This window comes from Malus sylvestris, chromosome 7 (assembly GCF_916048215.2).
Source record: "Malus sylvestris chromosome 7, drMalSylv7.2, whole genome shotgun sequence".
Lineage (NCBI taxonomy): Eukaryota > Viridiplantae > Streptophyta > Magnoliopsida > Rosales > Rosaceae > Malus > Malus sylvestris.
In genome coordinates, this window is record NC_062266.1 from 11154812 (window position 1) to 11180185 (window position 25374).

Consider the following 25374-nt stretch of genomic DNA (forward strand, 5'->3'; position numbering starts at 1 on the left):
ATGCAAATCCTTGAGTAACTATTGTAACCAAACCACCTCTGCAGTTATGGTAGCCATAGCTCGATATTCAGCTTATGTGGAGGATTTACTAACAGTGTGTTGTTTCTTAAAACTCTAGATATGGGATTATACACCAAAAACACTGCAAAACCTGTGGTGAACCTTCTGGCATTGTGATCCCCAGCCCAATATGCATCTATATATGCTTTAATAACCAAAGTACCAAGTTTACAACATAATCCAGGAGTCATGGAACCTCTAAGATATCTCAAAATGCGTTTAACAGCAACAAAATGACTTTCCAGGGGTAAGTGCATGAATTGACAGACCTGATTGATTGAATAAGCAATATCCAGTCTTATAAAAGTTAAATATTGAAGAGCACCAACGATAATCCTGTACAGACCTGGATCATGAAATGAAGAACTACCATGATTGAGTAGTTTCTTATTTTGATGACAATGAGTTGTATAAGGCTTGCTATCCATCATGTTGGTCTTGTTTGGTAAATCAGAAACATAGTTGGACTAATGCATAAGTAAACCCCGAGTCTGATACTCTATTTGAAGCCCAAGAAAATAGTGTAAAATCCTTAAATCCTTGATATCAAATTCACTTGTTAACTAATTAATCACAGCTTGAACTTAAGTATCATTATCGCCACTAAGTATTATATCATCAACATACAGTAATAGAATAACAATAGATTGTCCAACATGCTTCACATATAGAGAATGATCAGCATGTGAGGATTTAAAAGCCAAGTTAAGAAGAAACCTGGTAAATCTTTCATTCCAAGCTCGATGAGCTTGTTTGAGGCCATAGAGAGATCTATCCAATTTGCACACAAACTCAGGGTGATCAAGATCAATAAAGTCTTGGGGCTAAGACATCTACACCTCTTCATCAAGAAATCCATGAAGAAAAGCATTCTTGACATCAAGCTATTTTAATTTCCAACCTTTTGCGGCAGCTAAGGATAACATTAGTCTCATTGTAGTTGGCTTTACCACGGGACTAAAAGTTTCGTAATAATCAAGACCTGATTCTTGTGAAAAGCCTTTGGCCACCAAGCTAGCCTTGTATCGAGCAATTAAGCCATCAGGATTACTTTTGATCTTATAGATCCATTTAAACCAACCAAATTTTTGTTAAGTGGAAGAGGGACCAACCTCCATGTTTTCTGTTTAACTAAAGCTGCCATTTCTTCTTCCATAGCATGCCTCGACTTAGATGACTTAGCAGCAACAATGAAAGATTGTGGTTCTTTGATGGAAGAAGATTAAACTTGAGCAAGGAGAACCCTCTTCTGGTTTGCATCGGATGTGTATTAATCTGAGAAACAAAAACATGTTGGAACTTTGGGACTTGAGAGACTGTGACATTAGGATGAATTTCAGATGGTTCCAAAGGCTATGCAATTATGACCATAGAAGGAGAGCTTCGAGCAGAGACAAGATCACTATGTATTGGACAGCAAGACTGAGTAACAGTATGGTTTTCAGAGGTATTGGTAAATGAGGAAGGGAAGTGAATGTGAGGAAATGGAATGGGAATAATGGATGGATGCTAAAATGTATTTGGGTGAGGTACATGAGATTGTGGCAATGGTGATGGTGATCTAGCTAAATACACTAGTAAACTAGGAAAAGTATCCTCATCAAACCCAACATGTCGAGAGACAATAAGCTTGTGTTCTCTAATAGTGTAACAAATATACTCTTTGCATTGAGCTGTATATCCTAGAAATATGCACTACATGGTTTTTGGTTCCAATTTGTTTTATCTATAAGGTTTCAATGTAGGATAACAAGCACACCCAAACACCCTTAAATGATCAAGTCTAGCTAGAGAGTGATATAACACTTCAAATGGAGATTTCATGTGTAAAACAGATGTAGGCATTCTATTAATAAGGAAAGTGGCTATGGCACAAGCATGAAACCAAATTTTGGAAGGAATATATGCTTTTTGAAGTAAGGTGATGGCAATTTCAACTATGTGTCTATTTTTTCTCTTATACAACCCATTTTGTTCAAAAGTATAGGGACAAGACTTGTAAAATACCTTTGGTTTTGAGAAACTTTTAAAACAATGACCCAACAAACTCTCCACCACCATCACTTTGTAATACTTTGATATTAACAGAGAAGAAATTTAGAATAAAAGCATGAAACTGGATGAAGATTTCACAAACTGCAGCTTTATTCATCATGGGAAAAATCCATGTATATCTAGTACATTCATCTATAAAAGACACATAATACCTATAACCTTCTATAGACATGGTAGGTGCAGGTCCCCAAACATCAGTGTGAATGACTTCAAAGAGTACATTTGACTTAGATGCTACTAATGGGAATGGCAACTTGGTAAACTTGCCTTACAAGTAAGAAGTACATGTTTAAGGTATGGAATTACAAGGAAAGGGAATAGTTGACTTACTTAGAGCTAATTGAACTATAGAATTGGTTGGATGACCCAATTTGTAATGCCAAAGTTAGCACTAACTTTCTGGCCAAGATAAGCTGCAGTTTGATTTGTGGTTGTTTGAACAATGGAAGTGGGTAAACAGCATTGTTACTCAGTCCTTCAAAGAGAGCCTTGTTGGTGACCTTGTCATGTATGCACACAAAAAGCTCATCAATAATGCATCTACAATTATTATCTTTACATAATTGATGCATGGAAAGTAAATGTTGAGATAGTTGTGGGATATGTAGCATTATTTTTAACTGAAGCTTGTAAGAAAGAGTATAAAGACAAGACTGTCCTATATGAGAAACTTGTAAACCTTCACCATTAGCTCCAGTAACAGTTTCAGTGGATGGATATGGAGTAGCAGCTTGCAAATTTGATAGATCGAAAGTCATGTGATTGGTTATTCTAGAGTCAAGCAGCCAATACTCTTGCTATGGTGCAGAAGGTGAATAATTGGTCCTTGTAGTGAAAGCCACAGGAAAGGTAGCTTGTTGTGCCATATTTTAATGTCGCATGTACTGTGGAGTCATATTTTGAATAGGGTGTTGAACTTGTGAACCAGGAGCCTGAAACTAGTGTGAAAAGTACATAGGCTGAGATATAACATAGGAGAATTGCCCCTGTCAAAACATGTTGCTGCAGTATGACCAACTCTATTTGAGATTTGACATCCACGTTTCCCTTTTTATCACAGATCTGACAAATGAGCATAGGGTTATAAGTCTAAACTGATGGCATCTGAGGACTAAAATTTTGAAAAATAGCCTGAAATTGAGACTGAGCATTGGTTTGAGCAAAACCTTGAAATCCAGAGTTAAATTTCTTCCCTTTGCCTTTGTACTTGAAATTATTCCCCCTGAAATTGTTATAGATGCCAGATCCTGCTTGAGAGACAAAAGCATAAAGACCATTTTGAGAAGGAAATGGTAACCGTTGAAATTGTGTAAACTGAGGCATTTGACCCATATTAGATATTTGAGCAAGTTGTGGCATTTGAGCAACTTGAGCCATATGAGGAACTAGAGAAAACTAGCAAGATGGGGAGGTAGTATCAAAGTTTCCAGAGAGGATATTTGTACTAGATGTCCCACCTAACTCATACATAGAGCCTGAACTATTAGCATACATTGCAGTCATTAGTGGCTGCTTAAGACCTTCTTCAAGAGTTGCTTCTTCAGCTTTTAACTGAGATCTGAGTTCTTTCAATGAAACTAGGTTTTCTTTCCCTCTAATAACAGCCTTAATAGTGTTGTATTATGTTGGTAAACCCCTGAGAGCAACAATGACAATATCTTCATTAGACATTCTACACCCACTGCAGCTAACTAGACATTACTACACCCAATGCAGCTAACTGATCTCTGTTATCTTTGATTCTTTGAAGATAAAGGTCTATAGATTATGCCCCTTTTTAATGTTTTGCAAATCATTTTTCATATGTACAATGCGTTCAAGTCATGCTAGAGAATCTCTCTTTCAAATTGATCCACATTTCCTTAGAACTTTGACAACCAATAAACAAGATAAGGTAGCAAGAGACAAAGTAGCATTGATAAGAGTCATCAAGGCTTTATCATGAATTTTCCAAACTTTGTAAGCATCAGTTACAAGAGAGATATTAATCACAGTTCCATCAGTAATATCAATTGCAATATGTTTCTTAGGACAGGGAATAAAATCATCAAGAAAACCAATAATGCCATTGCCATCTAATAGTAATTCAATTTGGAAGTTCCAAGTAACATAGTTAGAATCATCTAACTTGACTATAACAGTATTGCCAACACTTGGTATTAGGGAAGAAATAGGAGATTAAGTAAAAGCTAATTGTGCAGTAGTCATCATGCTTAATCAACAAGTAACTATCTTTGCTTCAACTGTAAGGAATCAAGAATCGCAAACAAGAATCAACTGCTTTGCACGAAGTGTGCACAAAAATTGATCAGAAAATAGCATAAATCTCCAACAAACACACCAACAATTAGCAAGAATTAACACAAATTGAACTGATGGTTTCTTCAATTTAACGTAGATTTTTAATAGAATAACCAAGTTGACAATCTAAGGGACCAGTTCTATCGATTTTAATTCTCAAGGACCAAAATGAGAGTTATGACAATATCAAAAACCATTTTGGCTAAAAAGCCTAACCTTTACTGTGAGTAAATTTCAACGAATTTCCATAAAAATGAAACGTAATTTATTTTTGTTCTGTTTTTAATTTAGAGAAAATAAGTTGAAAATAAGTTTTGATCAACTCTCTTTTAGGTTCGCCTCTTGGTCTAGTGGTGTGTGTATCTTACCAATGTTGAACATTGTCACAAGTTTGAATCTCCTGACGAGTAGATTTCGACCCTCCCGTATAGATCACTTTCCTGCACCTCTGCGTCTACTTAGAAACATGTTGTGTCGAGAAAATGCTTGACGAATAGATCCTGGGATTTTTTGAAGCATCTTTCTTCGTCTTCTAACTCATAAACCACTGCTAGGATTTCTTGATTATCTTGATCAGATGAGTAGTCGGGGTACAATTTAAGAAACCCTCTTCACATAAAAACCTTTTATGGTGGCTTGTTGGCAACTGAAGGTTGCCGACTCTTTTGGTAGTTGATTATGTTTTTTTTTCTACCACACTTTTGTTTGCAACATTATATCAAACAAAAGAAATAAATAATTTAACAGAACTATTTCATACCTTGTGATGAATGTTCTTATTTGGGACTTGACTCAAAAGCACGAATGGTTGAACTTCTTGTTCTCTTTGGTAGCACTTTGTTGCTTTTGGTATTTTCTCTTGAAGTTTCTCTCAATTTCTACCGAGTGTCTCTTCCTTTTGTCCCTTTTTTTAATGCAATTAATGCTTATTTATAGACATCTTAAGAGGCACCTAGAGTTTTGCATGGGGTAAGATGGAGGCCATGAACTCCACTACTTTCCCTTTAACTTCAGCAACATCTTGCATGTTCATTATTTTATTTTATTTTATTTTATTTTTATCTAATAGAGTCCATGTCCTCTTTGTTGCAAAAAGATGAGGAGTTTATGTTTCACACGCCACTTCCCCTTTTGTATGAATAAAATCTTTTCTTTTTTATTATGGGGTGTTGACCTGTATTTAAAGCCCGTCTTCACTTTTTGGGCTGGATTGTATTTTTCATTTTGTCTTTTTGCTTGATCCAATTTCTGTGGTCTCTATTTCTTTTTTTTCTTTTTTTTTAACCTATTAATAATATTACTTGTCTCCCAAGTTAGGAAACCCTAATTAAAGTCAAATTAGCATATCTTAGAGATTAGGCAACATAATCATAATTATATGAATATTGGGTATCTTATCCTATATTTCCTCCTAGATAATCTCCCGATTTGGTGAAGATTATTTTCCCTACATGAACTCTCAAGATCCCTATAAATACACAAGCCTTGGTATTTATCCAGGGACGATCACTTTATTCTCTACAAGACTACCATAGATATCCACCTACTTTCACATTTTTCCCTTTACAAAACCACAATACACTTATTCTCTTTATGCCTAACAGAGGTCCTTATGCCACGGTCTACGCGTAGACACGTCCATGGAGAATTCATCTCTCAATGCCCCACCATAGGCTATTCGTCAAGGATGGTTTAATCCATTCTTTCATAGAACTACACCCGTGGTTTGATTGTCCTTCCTGAAGATTTGTAGGCAGTCATTTCCGGATTCAACCACTCCCCCCAATCAACCTCATTCTCCCCTCATTGGAGATCATGGGCTAGTCCGATTGGGTTGTTACCTCCATCCACGGATGTGCCCTAATTTGGTTTCAAGATCTGGGAGACGAAAGTGTTTATGATGTGATGATCCACGATGTCTAAAGCTTTTTCAAGTTCTTCATAAAGCATCTGGCCGAAGTTGGTAGAATCCATTGCGGGAAAAGCTTTAAGTTTCTAGAGAAATGGGAAGGTTTCTGGGAAAGTTTGAAACCTTAGAGAGAGTTCTGAGAATTCTAAAAGCGTAAGAGAAAAGGGGAAAAAATTATCAGGTTTTATAGGCAAATGATGAGGGGAGACTTTGAGGGTTTGTAATTGTTTAATGAATAAATCTCAAACTAACTCCCCTAATCATCAAAATTTTGGAATTGGAAGGGTTTAAGATGTCATTACAATATCTCATTATACACGATAATGATGAGGTTCGAGTTTCAAGGCACAATCTCCAAGGATTGACGCTTCGGCGTCTCTGCGCTTGGGGTATGGGATGCGTGAGACGACCGTAGACAAACTGATGTCGTTGAAACTCGACACGTGTTGTTTTGTGGCAGTCGAGGGGAGTGGCATAGATATAGGAATCAAGTGCATTAAATGCTCTAGTTAGTGGGTCTTAACTTCCTTGGGACGATTGGCCAAGTGTCTTTGGCCGAGTAGCATTTTCACTTCTTCGAAACCTCTAAACCAAAGGTTCTTTGTTGAAGGTTTCAAAAGCGAGAGGGCAATATTTAGGCCCAAAATATTGGATTTGGGCTGAGTAAGATTATGAGCTCGGCCCATAGTTAAGCAGACAAGTCCCAGGTCTGTGTGATAAAAAGCCCAACCCAAAGTGGTTTAGCCAAGTTTAAATTAAAGATGGACACTTGAAAATCAAGAATGAATTCGGCTATGTCCTAATTTAGCTAAGAGTCTTCAAAGATCAGGATGGCATAATATGATTCGTAATATTCTAAGGATCTGGTTGGAATAAGAAATGAATTGAACACCAAGAAAAGGCTAGATTCAGAGTCCTTGGTCTACTAGGAGTGATCGAGTTCAATCTAAATGAGAAGATGATTCGTTATTGGATAAAAACATGTTGAGGAGATTTAGTTCAAGTGGACAACACTACTCCAAGTTCGGCTAACTACCTATCAAGGTCTCTATCAACAAGGGTTCTTTGAGTCCTTGTTGGAAGGTGTCACTTAATTAGCTTTCTCAACGAAGTGAAGTGTTACCAAGTTACATCATTCAGCAGATTGAAGGCCGAGCATATTTTATGATTGGATATTCACAAATATATTTCAAAGTTCGGCACTTCGACTGTCGAACCACATTTATAATCAAGACTTATCTCTTTTGAGTATTTGTGTTCATATAGTCTGATACCGATTCAGGTTTTATAACCCAGAGGCCGAGATGATTTCCTTTCTCGGATGCAATTGCAAGATACAAAAGTCAACAATGCATTTGACACTGCCCCCACACATTCATTCACTTACTGACCAAGCGGTCGTCGAGTTGGCATGCTCCATATTCAATTGAAGGACGTAGTTAGCTCATTAACTATTCGGCCTGCGTGCCACGTAGGCCAATTAGTTTTAGGGTCAATATGGAACCATAGGATAATGCTTGTCGATGTATTGAAATTGTCGTTGGTGTAGGATTGCTCAAAGTACCCAAAGCAAAAGCAAATACTCCTAAGTCAGTTTATTGATAAAATTAAAAATGAGTATTATAAGATGAGAATGTAGAGTGTATGTAGAAGTGGGGTGTATCTAGCAAATGTAATGTGTATGTTTAGAGTGTGGGGGTATGAGAGTATTATGGGAAAGTACGTGAGTTGTATTAAGGTAATTTTTAATAGAAAAAATAAATGTGTGTGTATTAGGTATGTGGAGTATATTTAATAATATGTGGAATGTTAATATAACAAGCCTTTATACAAGCTCTTCATTTTTATTTTATTTTTTTAGCAAAAACCTCTTCATTTTTTTTTTCAAATAATAAATTTGTTAGATCAGATGATATATTAGGAAGCCAAGTGCAAAAACCTCTCCACCAATGTGGTAGAAGGCCACTTGCAAAACTTCTTCATTCTAAATGGCCTAAAATAAACTTACATAGAAAATCTATAATCTCATCTTATTCAATTGTAATTAACCCGGTATTTAAACCATGTTGAGATTGGTGTCAAATAATCCAATCCAATCCTCCTCCGGTCATCAAATGCCCCCCCCCCCCCCCCCCCCCCCAAAAAAAAGAGTCACGAATAGGGTGGATCTCATTCTTATATGTTACTTAACAATAAAAAAAGCATTGAACAAAATGAAGTATGGACTTATCCCTAGATGTTTGTATCACTAGACAGACACAAGTTGGAGAAGGGGGTGAACAGAATCGACAGGGAGAGAGATGTTTTGTTTATGCTATTACATGACCATCCGAGGTCGGTCATTCCCATCTCCCTGGAGGTGGGTAAGGGAGCGATCCTCATCGGAACTAGTTTTTTCTTCTTGATAATACTTGGATTCTCTTAGTGAGTATTTAAATTGCTGACCATGTTATGTGGACCACTAAATTAAAAACACCTGTCAAATGAAACTTCTCCAAAGTCCTACCATTGTTTCAACCAAATACACTATTTCTTCTCCTACTTGTATCCAAACATCCATCTTCTCTCCTACCAAGTACACAACTGCCATACCTCACCATCACCTCCCTCTCCTTTCCCCCGAAGCCATGACAGCACCCCTCAAATTTCACCAAACCCATGACAGATCAGATACATCTTGCTAACCCTACGAAGTATATTTCACCCAGAAGAAAAATTATGAGGGAGCTTGAAATTATTCGTTGAAATTTGGGCAAATGTTTCGTAATACCATAGATTCCACGACCGAGATTCCAGACGACGACGGGGGTGCTGCGATGGCTTCCACGATAAAGAATAGGAGGATTTTGGTGCGGGATCGACAGAGAAAGGATGGAGGAGATTAGGTTTATAAAATTATAATTGTAACATGTGTTTTGTTTTTATTGGGCCACCGTACAGTCAATTTTTTTTGCACTGGCTAATGAATAACCAAGTATTGTCCTTTTCTTCTTGCTTAATACTGTCCGACGATAAAGAATAACAGGATGAGCAAATATGTGCCCTTCCATAAACTGTCTTATGTCGGCCCTCCTCACGGCTTTCCTTTCCAGTGCCATGAACTCATTCTTATCTGCTGCCTCCTCATTAAGCTTCTTTTGCTCCTCGTCACCAGACTCCCCTTCCTTAAATTGTCCTTTGTCAGCCCTCCTCACGGCTTTCTTTTCCAGTGCCATGAAAGCCTCCTCCTCAAGCTTCTTTTGCTCGTCGTCAGCAGACTCCCCTTCCCTCAGTTGTTCTTTGTCTGCCCTCCTCACGGGTTTCTTTTCCAGTGCCATGAACTCATTCTCCTCTGCTGCCTCCTCCTCAAGCTTCTTTTGCTCTCTGTCAGCAGATTTCCCTTCCCTAAATTGTTCTTTGTCGGCCCTCCTCACGGCCTTCTTTTTCAGTGCCATGAACTCATTCGCTTTCAGTATTTTTGATTTTTTAGGTAAATCTGGGAGTGCCCCAAGGTTCTTACAATTACCCAAGTGTAAGACTTGAAGCTTGAAAAGGCCACCGAGGGAAGGTGGCCGGCTAAAAGCATTGCCTCTTAGATCTAAAACTTCTAAAGAAGATAGGCCCCCAAGATCCTTAGGAATAGCATCATTTGTTAAATTGCAGTTCACAAGCGATAAATGCTTAAGGTTCTTCTGTTGTACCGTGGAAGGGAGAAACTTGGACAAACTCTTGCAGTCATCGATTATCAGTTCCATCAGTAAGTCCGGTGATAAATAATTCAGGTTAAACAAGTGTGCTGCGGAATAGTGAATGTCGGACAAATCCGGCAAGTCTTTGAGTATCAGCTTCTCTAGTTTTATGATTTCTATAAAGTCTGGGGATCGTGCCAGGCGAGTGGAATGATGCATGCAACTTCCAGTGAGTTTGAGCGCTCTCAAAATTTGCATCTTTTGAAATGATTCTGTACTGCAGCCAGGCTTGTCAGATTCATGCGAATCTAAACTGAATCCTATAATTTTTCTCGTACCCTGTTAGGAATACAGAAAGGAACTGAGTAAGAAACGGATTATTTTCATTTGAAAAGACGGCTTATACACACGAAAGCAAAGCTATAAACTGGACGTATGAACTGTAAAAGAGAAGCACAACCTCTGATAGGCAGCCTTATTATTTACTCTCAGCTGGCTGCACTACCTCTTGATCGAAGCCATAGAATTGTGCTTACACTTCAGTTGTGTCTTACAACCGTCTATATTAGTTAGTTATCAAGTCAGCTTTTGTTACATGTAATATTTTTCCCATTGTATTTAAGAAGAGCAGGCCGTATGTTTTCGTTACTTTGAGACAATTCAATAAATTCAAGTACCCTAGTTCTATCTTATACTTTCCTTTCGGTCTCTATTTCTCTTTTCGTTCAACCTGTGGTATGGGTTTGTTAATTGTTAGGTTTTTTGGCTCGTCAAAGTGTCCTAGTTGGTTTAGGATTGTTTTAGGGAAAATTAGAGGTATACCGATTCTTGTCCTAGTGGGTTTAGGAAAGAATTTCAGTTTAGGTTTGGATTTCTAGAAGTCTATTTAGATTTGAATAAGTGTATTTTCTTAATCCACTTAGAATAGGAATTTAATTAGCCTTGGAACATGTAAGCAGAACCTATGCCTATAAATAGGTTGCGGGCAAGACATAAATTGTAGGGGAGAAAAACTGTGACAGCCAAGACAAGAGAGAGAGATTAGTTCTAGGGTTTTGCAAAAGTTCTGTAATTCTCTATTATTAATCAAAGGAGCGGTGATTTCTCTACCTAAAGAAATCATAACTGGACGTAGGCAAAAGTTCTGCGGAACCAGTATAAGTCGTGTGTCTATATTTGCTAGTTTAGTCTATTGTCGTTGGTTACATTAAAGAACAAGGTCTAGTGTGCGGTTTTTCAACAATTGGTATCAAGAGCTACGTTCAAGGTGTTCTACGATGTCAAAAGGGAAGATGAATGCCGGCAACAGATGTAGGTCAAAATCCAAGAAGAAAAAGGAAAAGAATGAAGGTTCCTTCGAATGTGGTTCAACCGATCATTGGAAGATGAACTGCAAGATTTGGAAAGAGAAGAAAGCCAAGATGGAAGGAAGCTCAGGTTCAGCTAGTGCAGTCACCAAGCATGAGAGTGACGAGGAGCTTCTTTCAATAACATCAGGCTCCAAGGCATTCACAAATTGGATTTTAGATACCGGATGCACTTTTCATGTCTGCAGTAAGAGAATGGTTCGGTACTTACAAGGAAGTCGACAGCGGGGAAGTCTTAATGGGGGACGATTCTTCATGTCCTGTAAGAAGAATCGGCACTGTTCGAATCAGAATGTTCAATGGGATGATACGAGCTTTTGGGGAACGTCAAGGTAAGAAAGAATTTGATTTCCTTGGGTACTTTAAGATGAGGCTGATTATGGGTACAAGTCTTAAAAATGAATACTCAGGGTAACCAAAGGATTGATAATGGTAAGGTGGGGTGACCTACAAACCAATAAGTTTTATATGTTAATTGGGACCATTATAGTTGAAGGAGCAGCTGTTTCTGTAAATCAAAGTATAGAAGACAAGACTAAACTCTAGCATCATAGGCTCAAGCACATAAGCCAGAAGGGGTTGCAAGAATTGCACAAGCAAGGCCTGTTTGAAGGTGTGTCATCTTGCGAAATGGACTTTTGTGAATACAGTGTTCTCGGGAAGCAAAAAAAGGTATCATTGGCAAGTAGCAGTGTAGATAACCGAAGCAAAGAGCAACTCAGCTATACTCACTCAAATGTTTGGGGCTCTACACCAACAACAACAACAACAACAACAACAAAGCCTTTTCCCACTAAGTGGGGTCGGCTATATGAATCCTAGAACGCCATTGAGCTCGGTTTTGTGTCATGTCCTCCGTTAGATCCAAGTACTCTAAGTCTTTTCTTAGAGTCTCTTCCAAAGTTTTCCTAGGTCTTCCTCTACCCCTTCGGCCCTGAACCTCTGTCCAGTAGTGACATCTTCGAACCGGAGCGTCAGTAGGCCTTCTTTGCACATGTCCAAATCACCGGAACCGATTTTCTCTCATCTTTCCTTCAATTTCGGCTACTCCTACTTTACCTCGGATATCCTCATTCCCAATCTTATCCTTTCTCGTGTGCCCACACATCCCACGAAGCATCCTCATCTCCGCCACACCCATTTTTTGTACGTGTTGATGCTTCACCGCCCAACATTCTGTGTCATACAACATCGCTGGCCTTATTGCCGTCCTATAAAATTTTCCCTTGAACTTCAGTGACCTATGACGGTCACACAACACGCCGGATGCACTCTTACACTTCATCCATCCAGCTTGTATTCTATGGTTGAGATCTCCATCTAATTCTCCGTTCTCTTGCACGATAGATCTTAGGTAGCGAAAACGGTCGCTTTTTGTGATCTTTGCTAGATTGCTCCGGTCATTAGTATGGATAAGTATATAAATGGATAGAGATAGGAAAGCGAACACAAGATGTACGTGGTTCACCCAGATTGGCTACGTCCACGGAATAGAGGAGTTCTCATTAATTGTGAAGGGTTTACACAAGTACATAGGTTCAAGCTCTCCTTTAGTGAGTACAGGTGAATGATTTAGTACAAAAGACATTAGGAAATATTGTGGGAGAATGATCTCGTAATCACGAAACTTCTAAGTATCGGAGTGTGGTATCGTCTTGACGTGCCTTATCTGTCTCATAGGTAGATGGGGCATCTTCTCTGGAAGTACTCTTCCTCCATCCCGGGGTTGTATCTTTAACTGGTGGAGATGCACAAGGTAATGTATCAATTTCACTTGAAGCTTACTTGTAGTTTCAGGCTTGGTCAAGCGCGATACAAACCATGTAGTAGGAGTCCCCCAAGTCGCCGAGCTAGGGGATCTGCTGAAAGAGGTGACAGACAAGGTAAGCAATCATAGCTCCGGCTGATTGTTCACAGTCTCCCTATCTTGCAGGCAGCATGAAGGATAAAGAGAAGAAAATGAGAAGAGATGATATGGGATACTTTTGCTTTTGAAGAAGTAACTTTCCACAGGCTTATTCTTGAACTGAGCTGGAGGGTTTTCTGGTTTCCTCCAGAGTATAAGGCCGACTGAAGAATTTGAGGGTCAAAACAAGTCCATCAAATCTAGTACTCGAGAGCAATGTCAAGTAAGTAATCAGGTAAGGGGTTCCAGGCAGTCAGTTCCTGGCTGGAAGCTTGATTCCAAGTACTGACTGATTGCTCTCTTTCTCCTTGTCTTGCAGGTAAGAACAAGGTCCAAGGAAAAGACAGGGAAAAAGCATGATATGGGATACTCTTGCTTTTAACCCTGATGATATGAGATATTCTTGCTCTAGTATAGCTTGTTTGCAGAGGGATTATCGGGGGGAAAGAAAGCTGAATATTTCGAAAGGCTTCGTTGGGAGTGCCCTCTCAGATATGAGGAAGGGTTGAGCATTTTTGCAGGTCTTCCTGTCCGTTGGGGATGGAGGTCGACATATATAGGAGTCTCCTTAACAACAAGTAGTAATGCTATTCCTTTACCCTACTTGGTCATAGCACGGTAGTGGGAGCTGTCAGCTTCACATGTTTTAAAGCTGTCAGAGCACTTTGAAAAAGTGGTTTGTGGTATCTGGAAAGCTGATGTTGCGTGTGAAGATTACAGACAGCTTTATCCAAGGAGATCCGGCTCTTGAAGTTGGGAAAGTGTTGCCTCTTCGGTTTTCGAACAAGCAATCCTATCGGGGATCTGGCTCTCGAGATTCGGAGAACGATGCCTCTTCGATTTTTGAGAAAGCAATCATGCTGGGGGTCTGGCTCTCGAGATTCGGAGAGCGGTGTCTCTTCGATTTTTGAGAAAGTAATCATGTTGGGAGTCTGGCTCTCGAGATTCGGAGGGCGGTGCCTCTTCGATTTTGGAGCAAGCAATCTTGTTGGGAGTGTTTTCTCGAATGTGAGTAAAGGTTGGGCATGTTTGCTAGTCTACCTTGCCACAAAGCACAGAGGTTGACACACAGGGACTTTCCAATTATCCAGCAATGGTACTGTTCCTTTACCCTCTTCGATTTTTGAGAAAGTAGTCATGTTGGGAGTCTGGCTCTCGAGATTCGGAGGACGGTGCCTCTTCGATTTTGGAGCAAGCAATCTTGTTGGGAGTGTTTTCTCGAATGTGATTAAAGGTTGGGCATGTTTGCTAGTCTACCTTGCCATGAAGCACAGAGGTTGACACACAGGGACTTTCCAATTATCCAGCAGTGGTACTGTTCCTTTACCCTTGTGGGTAATAATATGGTAGCTAGACCTTCAAAATTTATGTGTCTAAACTTTGTTAGTGTTGTTTCTTTACTATTCTTTTACCCTTCTTGGTCAGAACGATGTAGTGGGAGCTGCAAGCTTCACGTGTTCAACTTTGGCAGAGAGCTTTGACAAAGTTATCTGTGGTACCCATGAGCTACTGTTGCGTGTGGGAAGTGGGTGATTGAACAGTAAAACTCATGTGCTTTCTACTTCACCAGAAGTCTTCGACCGAATGCCCATAATTTCCGCAAAGCTGAGTGTGCGTGTGACAGGTGCTGACAAGGCTGGAAAAGTAGGTGCTTCTTCGATTTCTGAGATCGGCCCTCGTGGTCTCTGAGCAGCCCAGCTTTTGAGAAAGCAAGCGCCTCTTCGATTTCTGAGATCGGCCTTCGTGGTCTTTGCGCAGCCCAGCTTTTGAGAAAGCAAAAGCAAAAAGCAAACGCCTCTTCGATTTCTGAGATCGACCCTCGTGGTATCTAAGTAGCCTTGCTTTTGAGAAAGCAAACGCCTCTTCGATTTCTGAGCAGGCGCCTCTTCGATTTCTAAAGCTCCGTCGAGTGCAGATTTTTATAGGGGCTGGCATTAAGTTCCAAAGCACACTTGAATCTCCACCAGTAGAAGCTCCATTCTTGCACTTCTAAGATCTTGATTTGTCCAACCTCTTCTCTCTTCAACACCTTTGAAAATGTCTGGCCCCTCCGACCGTCGTTTTGACTTGAACCTTGTTGAAGAGGCAGCCCCGCCTTCTCCTGACAACATATGGCGTCCATCCTTCGTCTCCCCTACTGGTCCTCTTACCGTTGGGGATTCCGTGATGAAGAATGATATGACCGCTGCGGTGGTGGCCAGGAACCTTCTCACTCCCAAAGATAACAGACTACTTTCCAAACGGTCTGATGAGTTAGCTGTTAAGGATTCTCTGGCTCTCAATGTTCAGTGTGCAGGTTATGTGTCTAATATGGCCCAACGCCTATTTGCTCGAACCCGCCAAGTTGAATCATTGGCGGCTGAAGTGATGAGTCTCAAACAGGAGATTAGAGGGCTCAAGCATGAGAATAAACAGTTGCACCGGCTCGCACATGACTATGCTACAAACATGAAGAGGAAGCTTGACTAGATGAAGGAATCTGATGGTCAGGTTTTACTTGATCATCAGAGATTTGTGGGTTTATTCCAAAGGCATTTATTGCCTTCGTCTTCTGGGGCTGTACCGCGTAATGAAGCTCCAAATGATCAACCTCTGATGCCTCCTCCTTCTAGGGTTCTGTCCAGTACTGAGACTCCGAATGATCCCCCTCCGGTGCCTTCTCTTTCTGGGGCTCTACCGACTGCTGAGACTTCTCCTAAGCAACCTTTGTGAAGGCTCCCTCTTGTTTGTTTATTTTGACTTATGTATATGTACATATTTGTAGCTTATCGGGGATATCAATAAATAAGCTTTCCTTCATTTCAACGTATTGTGTTAAATACACCAAAGCCTTCTTCGCTAAGTTCTTTGAATTTTCTTTTGTTGAAGCTTTGTGAGTGGAGCATGTAGGTTGAGGTAGTGTTCCCTTAATTTCCTGAGTGAGGAAAATTTCTCGGTTGGAGACTTGGAAAATCCAAGTCACTGAGTGGGATCGGCTATATGGATCTTAGAACGCCATTGTGCTCGGTCCTGTGTCATGTCCTTCGTTAGATCCAAGTACTCTAAGTCTTTTCTTAGAGTCTCTTCCAAAGTTTTCCTAGGTCTTCCTCTACCCCTTCGGCCCTGAACCTCTGTCCCATAGTCGCATCTTCTAATCGGAGCGTCAGTAGGCCTTCTTTGCACATGTCCAAACCACCGTAACCGATTTTCTCTCATCTTTCCTTCAATTTTGGCTACTCCTACTTTACCCCGGATATCCTCATTCCTAATCTTATCCTTTCTCGTGTGCCCACACATCCAACGAAGCATCCTCATCTCCGCTACACCCATTTTGTGTACGTGTTGATGCTTCGCCGCCCAACATTCTGTGCCATACAGCATCGCCGGCCTTATTGCCGTCCTATAAAATTTTCCCTTGAGCTTCAGTGGCATACGGCGGTCACACAACACGCCGAATGCACTCTTCCACTTCATCCATCCAGCTTGTATTCTATGGTTGAGATCTCCATCTAATTCTCCGTTCTTTTGCAAGATAGATCCTAGGTAACGAAAACGGTCGCTCTTTGGTATTTCTTGATCTCCGATCCTCACCCCTAACTCGTTTTGACCTCCATTTGCACTGAACTTGCACTCCATATATTCTGTCTTTGATCGACTTAGGCGAAGACCTTTAGATTCCAACTCTTCTCTCCAAAGGTTAAGCTTTGCATTTACCCCTTCCTGAGTTTCATCTATCAACACTATATCGTCTGCAAAAAGCATACACCAAGGAATATCATCTTGAATATGTCCTGTTAACTCATCCATTACCAACGCAAAAAGATAAGGACTTAAGGATGAGCCTTGATGTAATCCTACAGTTATGAGAAAGCTTTCAGTTTGTCCTTCATGAGTTCTTACGGCAGTCTTTGCTCCTTCATACATATCCTTTATAACTTGGATATATGCTACTCGTACTCCTTTCTTCTCTAAAATCCTCCAAAGAATGTCTCTTGGGACCCTATCATACGCTTTCTCCAAATCTATAAAGATCATGTGTAAATCCTTTTTCCCATCTCTATATCTTTCCATCAATCTTCGTAAGAGATAGATTGCCTCCATAGTTGAGCGCCCTGGCATGAACCCGAATTGGTTGTCCGAAACCCGTGTCTCTTGTCTCAATCTATGCTCAATGACTCTCTCCCAGAGCTTCATTGTATGACTCATTAGCTTAATACCCCTATAGTTCATGCAATTTTGTACGTCGCCCTTATTCTTGTAGATAGGCACCAAAGTGCTCGTTCGCCACTCATTTGGCATCTTCTTCGTTTTCAAAATCCTATTGAAAAGGTCAGTGAGCCATGTTATACCTGTCTCTCCCAAAACTTTCCACACTTCGATTGGTATATCGTCTGGGCCTATTGCTTTTCTATGCTTCATCTTCTTCAAAGCTACAACCACTTCTTCCTTCTGGATTCGACGATAAAAAGAGTAGTTTCTACACTCTTCTGAGTTACTCAACTCCCCTAAAGAAGCACTCCTTTCATGTCCTTCATTGAAAAGATTATGAAAATAACCTCTCCATCTGTCTTTAACCGCGTTCTCTGTAGCAAGAACCTTTCCATCCTCATCCTTGATGCACCTCACTTGGTTTAGGTCCCTTGTCTTCTTTTCCCTTGCTCTAGCTAGTTTATAGATATCCAACTCTCCTTCTTTGGTATCTAGTCGTTTATACATATCGTCGTAAGCCGCTAACTTAGCTTCTTTCACAGCTTTCTTCGCCTCTTGCTTCGCTTTTCTATACCTTTCACCATTTTCATCAGTCCTATCCTTGTATAAGGCTTTACAACATTCCTTCTTAGCCTTCACCTTTGTTTGTACCTCCTCATTCCACCACCAAGATTCCTTTTGGTGTGGGGCAAAGCCCTTGGACTCTCCTAATACCTCTTTTGCTACTTTTCGGATACAACTAGCCATGGAATCCCACATTTGGCTAGCTTCCCCATCTCTATCCCACACACACTGGGTGATTACTTTCTCTTTGAAAATGGCTTGTTTTTCTTCTTTTAGATTCCACCATCTAGTCCTTGGACACTTCCAAGTCTTGTTCTTTTGTCTCACTCTTTTGATATGTACATCCATCACCAACAAGCGATGTTGATTAGCCACGCTCTCCTGGTATAACTTTGCAATCCTTACAAGTTATACGATCCCCTTTCCTCATTAGAAGAAAATCTATTTGTGTTTTTGACGACCCACTCTTGTAGGTGATCACATGTTCTTCTCTCTTCTTAAAGAATGTGTTGGCTAAGAAGAGATCATATGCCATTGCAAAATCCAAGATAGCTTCCCCATCCTCGTTTCTCTCCCCAAAACCATGGCCACCATGAAAACCTCCATAGTTGCCTGTCTCCCTGCCCACGTGTCCATTTAAATCTCCTCCTATAAATAACTTCTCCGTCTGAGCAATTCCTTGCACCAAGTCTCCAAGGTCTTCCCAAAATTTCTCCTTCGAACTCGTATCCAACCCTACTTGAGGTGCGTACGCACTAATCACATTGATAAGTTCTTGTCCTATTACAATCTTGATTCCCATGATTCTATCTCCTACCCTCTTGACATCTACAACATCTTGTGTCAAGGTCTTGTCCACGATGATGCCAACACCGTTTCTCGTTCTATTTGTGCCCGAATACCAAAGTTTAAACCCTGAGTTTTCTAGATCCTTTGCCTTACTACCAACCCACTTAGTTTCTTGTAGGCACATAATATTTATCCTTCTCCTCACCATAACTTCCACTACTTCCATAGATTTTCCCGTTAAGGTTCCTATATTCCACGTTCCTAAACGCATTTTGCTCTCTTGAACTCTACCCTTCTGTCCTAGCTTCTTCACCCTCCCCCGTCTAATAGGATCAAAGTACTTCTTTTGTGTGTCCCGTGTAAAGTTGATAGGAGCATATGCTCCCAAACAACTTTGAGTGGAGTCGTTCGAAAAGAAGTTTCTATGGCCCCCTTGCTCATTTAACACTGCATCCGGGTGCCGATGGAGATACAGCGACCCTTGCTCACTTATCACTGTGCTCGGGCCACACAGCGCGCCACTTACGGGTGACGCCCTAGCTTTAGCGCAATTTTGTTCTGAATTCATTTTCATAAGGATTCGACGTGATCATGGAGTGCCGGCTGTCGACTACCTGACGCCCTCCCCCTCCTCCTTTATCCGGGTTTGGGGCTCTACACCAACTAAATTAAATAGCGGAGCCATGTATTTTGTTACTTTCATGAATGATTTTTCTAGGAAGGTTTGGGTTTATTTAATGATGCAGAAATCCGAGGTTTTTGCAAAGTTCAAGGAATAGAAAACAAAAACCGAGAATCAAACTGGAAGAAAGATTGTCTATTACAAGTGATGAAAGGTCCAAGCTTAAACCGAAGTCTACACATTGCATATTTTTCGTTTTTGAGAAAGGAGTTAAGGGTTTCAAGCTTTGGAATATCAATAACAGGAAAAAGGTTGTCAGCCGAGATGTTGTCTTTGATGAGACAGCCATGCCTCTAAATAAAGTCGAGAGCAGTAGGGAGAAGAAGGACGATGCTGAAATTGAAGCAACAAAGATTCCGTTAATCAGTTCAGATGAAGAAGAAGCTTAGGTGGAGCAAATCGAGCAAGAGGCCAAATCTGATGGTTTTGAGGAAGAAGAAGAGCATCAGCATCGTTCACCAATTAGGAATCAGGTGGAGCAAGAAACAGGGCAAATTGAAGGCACTCTAATCCGCCAGACATCCCAAAGGATTCGAACTCCAACCAACAAGCCACTTGCATTCCAGAGATGCATAGCACTAAACAAACCTAATCGGAACAAGAAGCAACCTGACAGGTTTGGGTTTGATCAAAACGAAGTTAATTATGCTCTTAACATTAGTCAAGGAATTATGACCACTTAACAAGAAGCTAGAGCGAGAGATAAGCGAGATAGTTGGATAAGTGCTATGACAGAAGAAATGAAGTCTCTTTACAAGAACTCTATTTGGGAGTTGGTTCCTAAGCCCAAAAACTGAAAGCTAGTTGGATGCAAGTGGGTATTTAGGAAAAAGGAAGGACTACATGAACAAGATGCCATGAGATTCAAAGCAAGGCTCATGGCTAAGGGGTACTCACAAAAGGAAGGGATGGACTATGATGAGATCTTTTCACCTGTAGTCAAGCATATTCAATCAGATTGCTTTTAGCAATGGCAGCTCAGCTTGACATGGACATTGAGCAGATGAATGTGAAGACAGCGTTTCTTCATGGGGATATAGAGGAGACAAATTTCATGGCTCAACCAGAAGGGTTTGTTGAATATGAGAAAGAGAACCTAGTATGTTAGCTAAGGAAGTCCCTGTATTGCCTGATACAGTCTCCAAGGCAGTGGTACAAGAGGTTTGATTCCTTCATGCTGAAAATTAATTTTAGAAGATGTTTATATGACTATTGCGTGTACTATCATGTGTTCCAAGATGGGATGATCATATTGCTATTGCTATATGTGGATGACATGCTAATTGCTTGTCAACACAAGTCTAGAATTCAAGACTTGAAGAAGATATTAAGCAAGGAGTTCGATATGAAGGATCTAGGTGCTGCACATAAGATCCTTGGCATGGAAATTCAGAGAGATAGGATCGCTGGAAGGATCTAGATATCACAAGCCAATTATATTCAGAAGGTTCTTGAGAAGTTCAACATGCAAGAAGCAAAGGTAGTTTCAACCCCTTTGGCGGCTCATTTCAGGTTAAGTCAGCGTCCTAAGTCCGAGGAAGAGCAATAGGTAATGGAGAAGGTGCCTTATGTTAATGTTGTGGGCTGCCTTATGTATGAAATGGTATGCACACATCCCAACATAGCTCAAGCAATCAGTGTCGTTTCCAGATAGATGGCAAATCCAGGAAAGCAACATTGGGATGCAATCGAGTGGATTTTGCATTATTGAAAGGGTTCTTGGCGACAAATGATTATGTTTGAGAAGCAAAAGGAAAATGCAGGGGTGTTAGGATATGTGAATGCCGATTATGCAGGGAACTTGGACAAGAGAAGGTCAACTTCTGGTTATGTGTTTACATGCGCAGAAGGACCAATCAGTTGGAGGACACTACTGCAACCAGTTACAGCTTAGTCGACCACAAAGGCAAAGTATATTACATTGGCCGAAGCTTGAAAGGAAGCAATTTGGCTTAGTGGCTTGGTAAGTCAAATGGGAATCACTCAAGATTGTGTGAAGCTGAAGTGTGATAGTCAAAGTGTCATTCACTTGGCAAACAATCAGGTTTTTTTTTTGGAAGATCAAAGCACATTGAAGCAAGGTATCATAGAATCAGAGATTGGGTGGAGTCTAAGGAGATTTGGATTGAAAAGATCCATACAGATCACAATGCTGCACATTTCCTTACAAAGATAGTGTCGGCCAAGAAGTTCAAGCATTGCTTGAACTTGATCAATCTCGTTGATTGATTAAAGTGGAGCACCTCCTCACTTGAGGTGCAATAAGGCAAGAAGATGATTGCCAAGGTGACGACTCTTGAAGATTTCCAAAGCTGCTTCAAGAAGGTTCAAAGATGCTCTAGGGTGCAACAATCAAGACTTGGTTTGACTCACCAAGGTGAAGATTGTTATGTTTTTTGGCTCGTCAAAGTGTCCTAGTTGGTTTAGGATTGTTTTAGGGAAAATTAAAGGTATACCGATTCTTGTCCTAGAGGGTTTAGGAAAGAATTTCAGTTTTCCTTATTCAATTTAGGTTTGGATTTCTAGAAGTCTCTTTGGATTTGGATAAGTGTATTTTCATAATCCACTTAGAATAAGAATTCAATTAGCCTTGGGACCTGTAAGCTGAACGTATGCCTATAAATAGGCTACGAAAAGGCATAAATTGTAGGGGAGAAAAACTGTGACAGCCAAGACGAGAGAGAGATTAGTTCTAGGGTTTTGCAAAAGTTCTGTAATTCTCTATTATTAATCAAAGGAAGGGTGATTTCTCTACCTAGAGAAATCATAACTGGACGTAGGTAGAAGTTCTGCCAAACCAGTATAAGTCTTGTGTGTTTCTAAGTTTTCTATATTTGCTAATTTAGTATATTGCCGTTTGTTACATTAAAGAACAAGGTCTAGTGTGCGATTTTTCAACATTTTGTATAGTATATGGTTGACACATCGGTATTGAAATTTATCTGATGAGGATATGCATGTACTTCTCTTTTGTTGTGCACAAGAATTTAACAGAATTTGATTGTGAGTTACTTACAGAGTTGTTCCTCAATACACCTGCTACATCTTCAGGAACCCGCAATCTGCTACGTTCTTCAGGGTTGCCAGAGGATTCAGCAAGCCCGATTTCTCTGCCCATGTCTCGAATCATATCATGCATCATTAGATTACCTTCTTGTCCGGTGGCTACGCCTAAGGATGTGCTCTTCAGTTTTCTAGTGATCCCGTCAATTATTTTCCTGATAAACTCTCCTTCATACCTGGTAGTTAAAACCCAAAATTAAGTTTAAATAAGATTTATTTTGCAACTGCCAGATTAAATTAGATCAAGAATTGTTTAGTAATTAATGTATCAAAATCGTGGATTACGATTAAAATTTTGAAAACTTCTGAAAGCATTATGTACTACGTTGACTCATGTTATTAGCTCCATATCTGACCACACAATATCTCGCATCATAGTTTCTAAGCTCTGCAGTACAATGTGTAAAATAAATAAATATTTTGTTTAATTAATATTTTCGACATTTGCTAAATAGAGGCTTAAGAAACCAAAACTTATGTTAAATGAAATTAAATATATTATGCAAGGTTAAAGAAGAAAAAAGGAAGATATAAGTAAATAATTACCCGTCAGTCTTTGCAAAATCCTCACCGGCCAAACCTGCAGCTTCAGTAAGAGCTTTTCTCCATAGCCATAGCTTTTCGTCCTTATCTTTAACTTGATGGAAATGGTTTTCGTGTTTCTTAAATGCTTTTGCAAAAGTCCCAGACTGATTCTTGACATCCGAAGGATCAACATCATAAAATATTGGCAAAACCATTTGCTCCATTGTTCTTTTACACTCCATGATCTTCACCAGCTCCTCAAGACACCGGATTGAATCTGCATACCTCCTTGAGAAGATGATGACAGCAATTCTAGACCCTTGGATTGCTCGCTTCACTTTGTCTGATACAGCTTCCTCTCTTCGCATTGACTCGTTCTCGTCGATAAAGGTGTCGAGTCTGGCCGCTTTCAATTTCCAGTAGAGGTGGTCCGTGAATGTTTTGCGCGTGTCTTCACTAAAGCTCAAGAACACGTCGTAAATCTCATCTTCTAATGAGGAGGAGGAGGTTGTGGGGGAGGAAGGTGAGGATGGACAGTAGGCTTCAAGAGCTGTACTGGTATACATTAATTGTTGCTGCACCTTTTACGATTAAAACTGCAAAATTAACAGTCTTCCAACTTGTATTCTTGTGTTGCACAGATAGATAACACAGCTACTTTCATAGTTTCAATCCGACACATTCAAAAGAAAATTTATGTAACCGTATGTAACATATTCATATCATACTCATTGGAAGGCAAGTAGGAAGAATTATACGTCCATCCTTCTCGTCCGCCAACAGATAATAGTCCAGTTGTAACATACTCATATCATAAGACTACAAAAATATACATAAAATTTTCAGTTTTAGGATAAACGTAGATTAGACACAAAAACATACATCAAATTTTCAGTTTTAGGATAAATTGACTTTTTTTTTTTTTAATTTTCAGTTTTATCAGAGACATAACAACAAGATGAAATCCTTTGACCTTTTCTAAAGCAGTGGAATATTTCTAATAATACCTCACAAAAAATTAAATTTATATTGAATTTAACATTTTCTTTAATTCACAAGGATAACTAAATAGAATAATAATAACAAGAATAATCGATCCCTATTATTGCAGTCAAACGATGTCTCAGGAGGAGGGAACTATTGACCAAATTACAAGCAGACAGAATTACAAGCCAAAGCCCTTGGTTTCAGCCCAAAAAATAACAGAGTGAAACTGCTCGATCAAAGACAAATCCAACACCCAAGTAAAATTAAATGAGAATTCCAGAACTAGAGAAGAAAAATAAAGACGATCGAAAGAGAGGAAAAACCTGTACGATCCTCAGCCTCTGACGGATAAATAGAAGCTAATTCCCCTAGTTACAGAAATAATTCGTGGGACGGAGGGACGAAAGGACGGAGGATGAAGAAAATGAGAAAGAAAGACGGAGGCATATGACAATTATTGGAGGGTATGAGAGAGGATCCATCGAAAGAACAATTTAAAATGTCAAATGCAATTCTTTTAATGAAAATAATTTGAGTATTTAATTTAATCAAAAGTCATCCTAAAACTATTATTTAATCAAAAGAGTTTAAAATTTAATCATAAAAACATAACTATTCATATACTAAGCCTTAGAAACATAACATCTTACTGTTTGAATTAAAAGCCCAACCAACCGTAAATGCTTTTTCCAAACTTAGCGGAACCCAACCGAGCCGTTATCCTATTCAAATCCAACTGTGATTAAAATTTAAAATTCCATGTTGCTTTTTCCATGCATAAAAAACTATTCAGACTCAAAAAAATTTGTTAAGGGAAAGGGATCATCTCATCTCTTCTTTCAAATTTTAGGGATCTATAAATTCGGTCAATTGAAATTTAATCCAACAGTTACAAATAAGAATCTACTTTAACCCTATCATAGTTGACAAGGCATTAATGTCTACCTTGGTTTTTACTCTCTCTCTCACATTTTTTGGGTTTTCTTCTCTAACCCTTACTTCCGGATCAAGAATTTCTCCTAATCTCACAAACTGAACCTAAAGATCAAATAATTCGAATCGTTAAAATTTGATTCAACGACTACAAACAAGAGGCCCCTTGAAAGTTATAATAATTGTGACCGTTCGATTAAATTTCAACAACCCGAATCATCTGATCCTTACACTCAATTTTTTAGGATTAGGAGAGGATCTTGATTCTTTCTTCTCCTCCATGAATCTGCATAATTTGCCACCAATTTATTTTCTTTTCTTTTTTTTTAGAAAATTGTTACACATATTTAGAGCATTTTAGTTTTTATGCCCAACAA

General features: G+C 39.6%; 1 protein-coding gene across 3 annotated transcripts; it reads right to left on the minus strand.

Annotated features, from left to right (window-relative positions):
* Positions 1 to 9197: 9197 nt before the first annotated feature.
* Positions 9198 to 24590, minus strand: LOC126628545 (TMV resistance protein N-like). 3 transcript variants are annotated; one of them, XM_050298281.1, is made up of 5 exons: positions 24388 to 24590; positions 23806 to 23896; positions 23099 to 23658; positions 22506 to 22728; positions 9198 to 10332 (listed from the first exon to the last, which is right to left on the minus strand). In XM_050298281.1, exons 3-5 carry the CDS (start codon positions 23641 to 23643, stop codon positions 9247 to 9249), a joined length of 1854 nt encoding a protein of 617 aa, XP_050154238.1. In that variant the 5' UTR covers positions 23644 to 23658; positions 23806 to 23896; positions 24388 to 24590; the 3' UTR covers positions 9198 to 9246. The 3 variants fall into 3 exon arrangements, with proteins under 3 accessions (XP_050154238.1, XP_050154236.1, XP_050154237.1); XM_050298279.1 differs by lacking the exon at positions 23806 to 23896; XM_050298280.1 differs by lacking the exon at positions 23806 to 23896 and having other exon boundaries at positions 23099 to 23673.
* Between the last annotated feature and the right edge of the window lie 784 nt (positions 24591 to 25374).

What these genes read in the sequence shown, in the direction of transcription:
- LOC126628545 (XM_050298279.1), bottom strand. Translation starts at nt 23,643, where the DNA reads ATGTATACCAGTACAGCTCTTGAAGCCTACTGTCCATCCTCACCTTCC. An exon ending in GATTTTGCAAAGACTGACGG is followed by an intron (nt 22,729 to 23,098) that starts GTAATTATTTAC and finishes TTTAACTACCAG; the next exon opens with GTATGAAGGAGAGTTTATCA. An exon ending in GTGTATTGAGGAACAACTCT is followed by an intron (nt 10,333 to 22,505) that starts GTAAGTAACTCA and finishes TATTCCTAACAG; the next exon opens with GGTACGAGAAAAATTATAGG.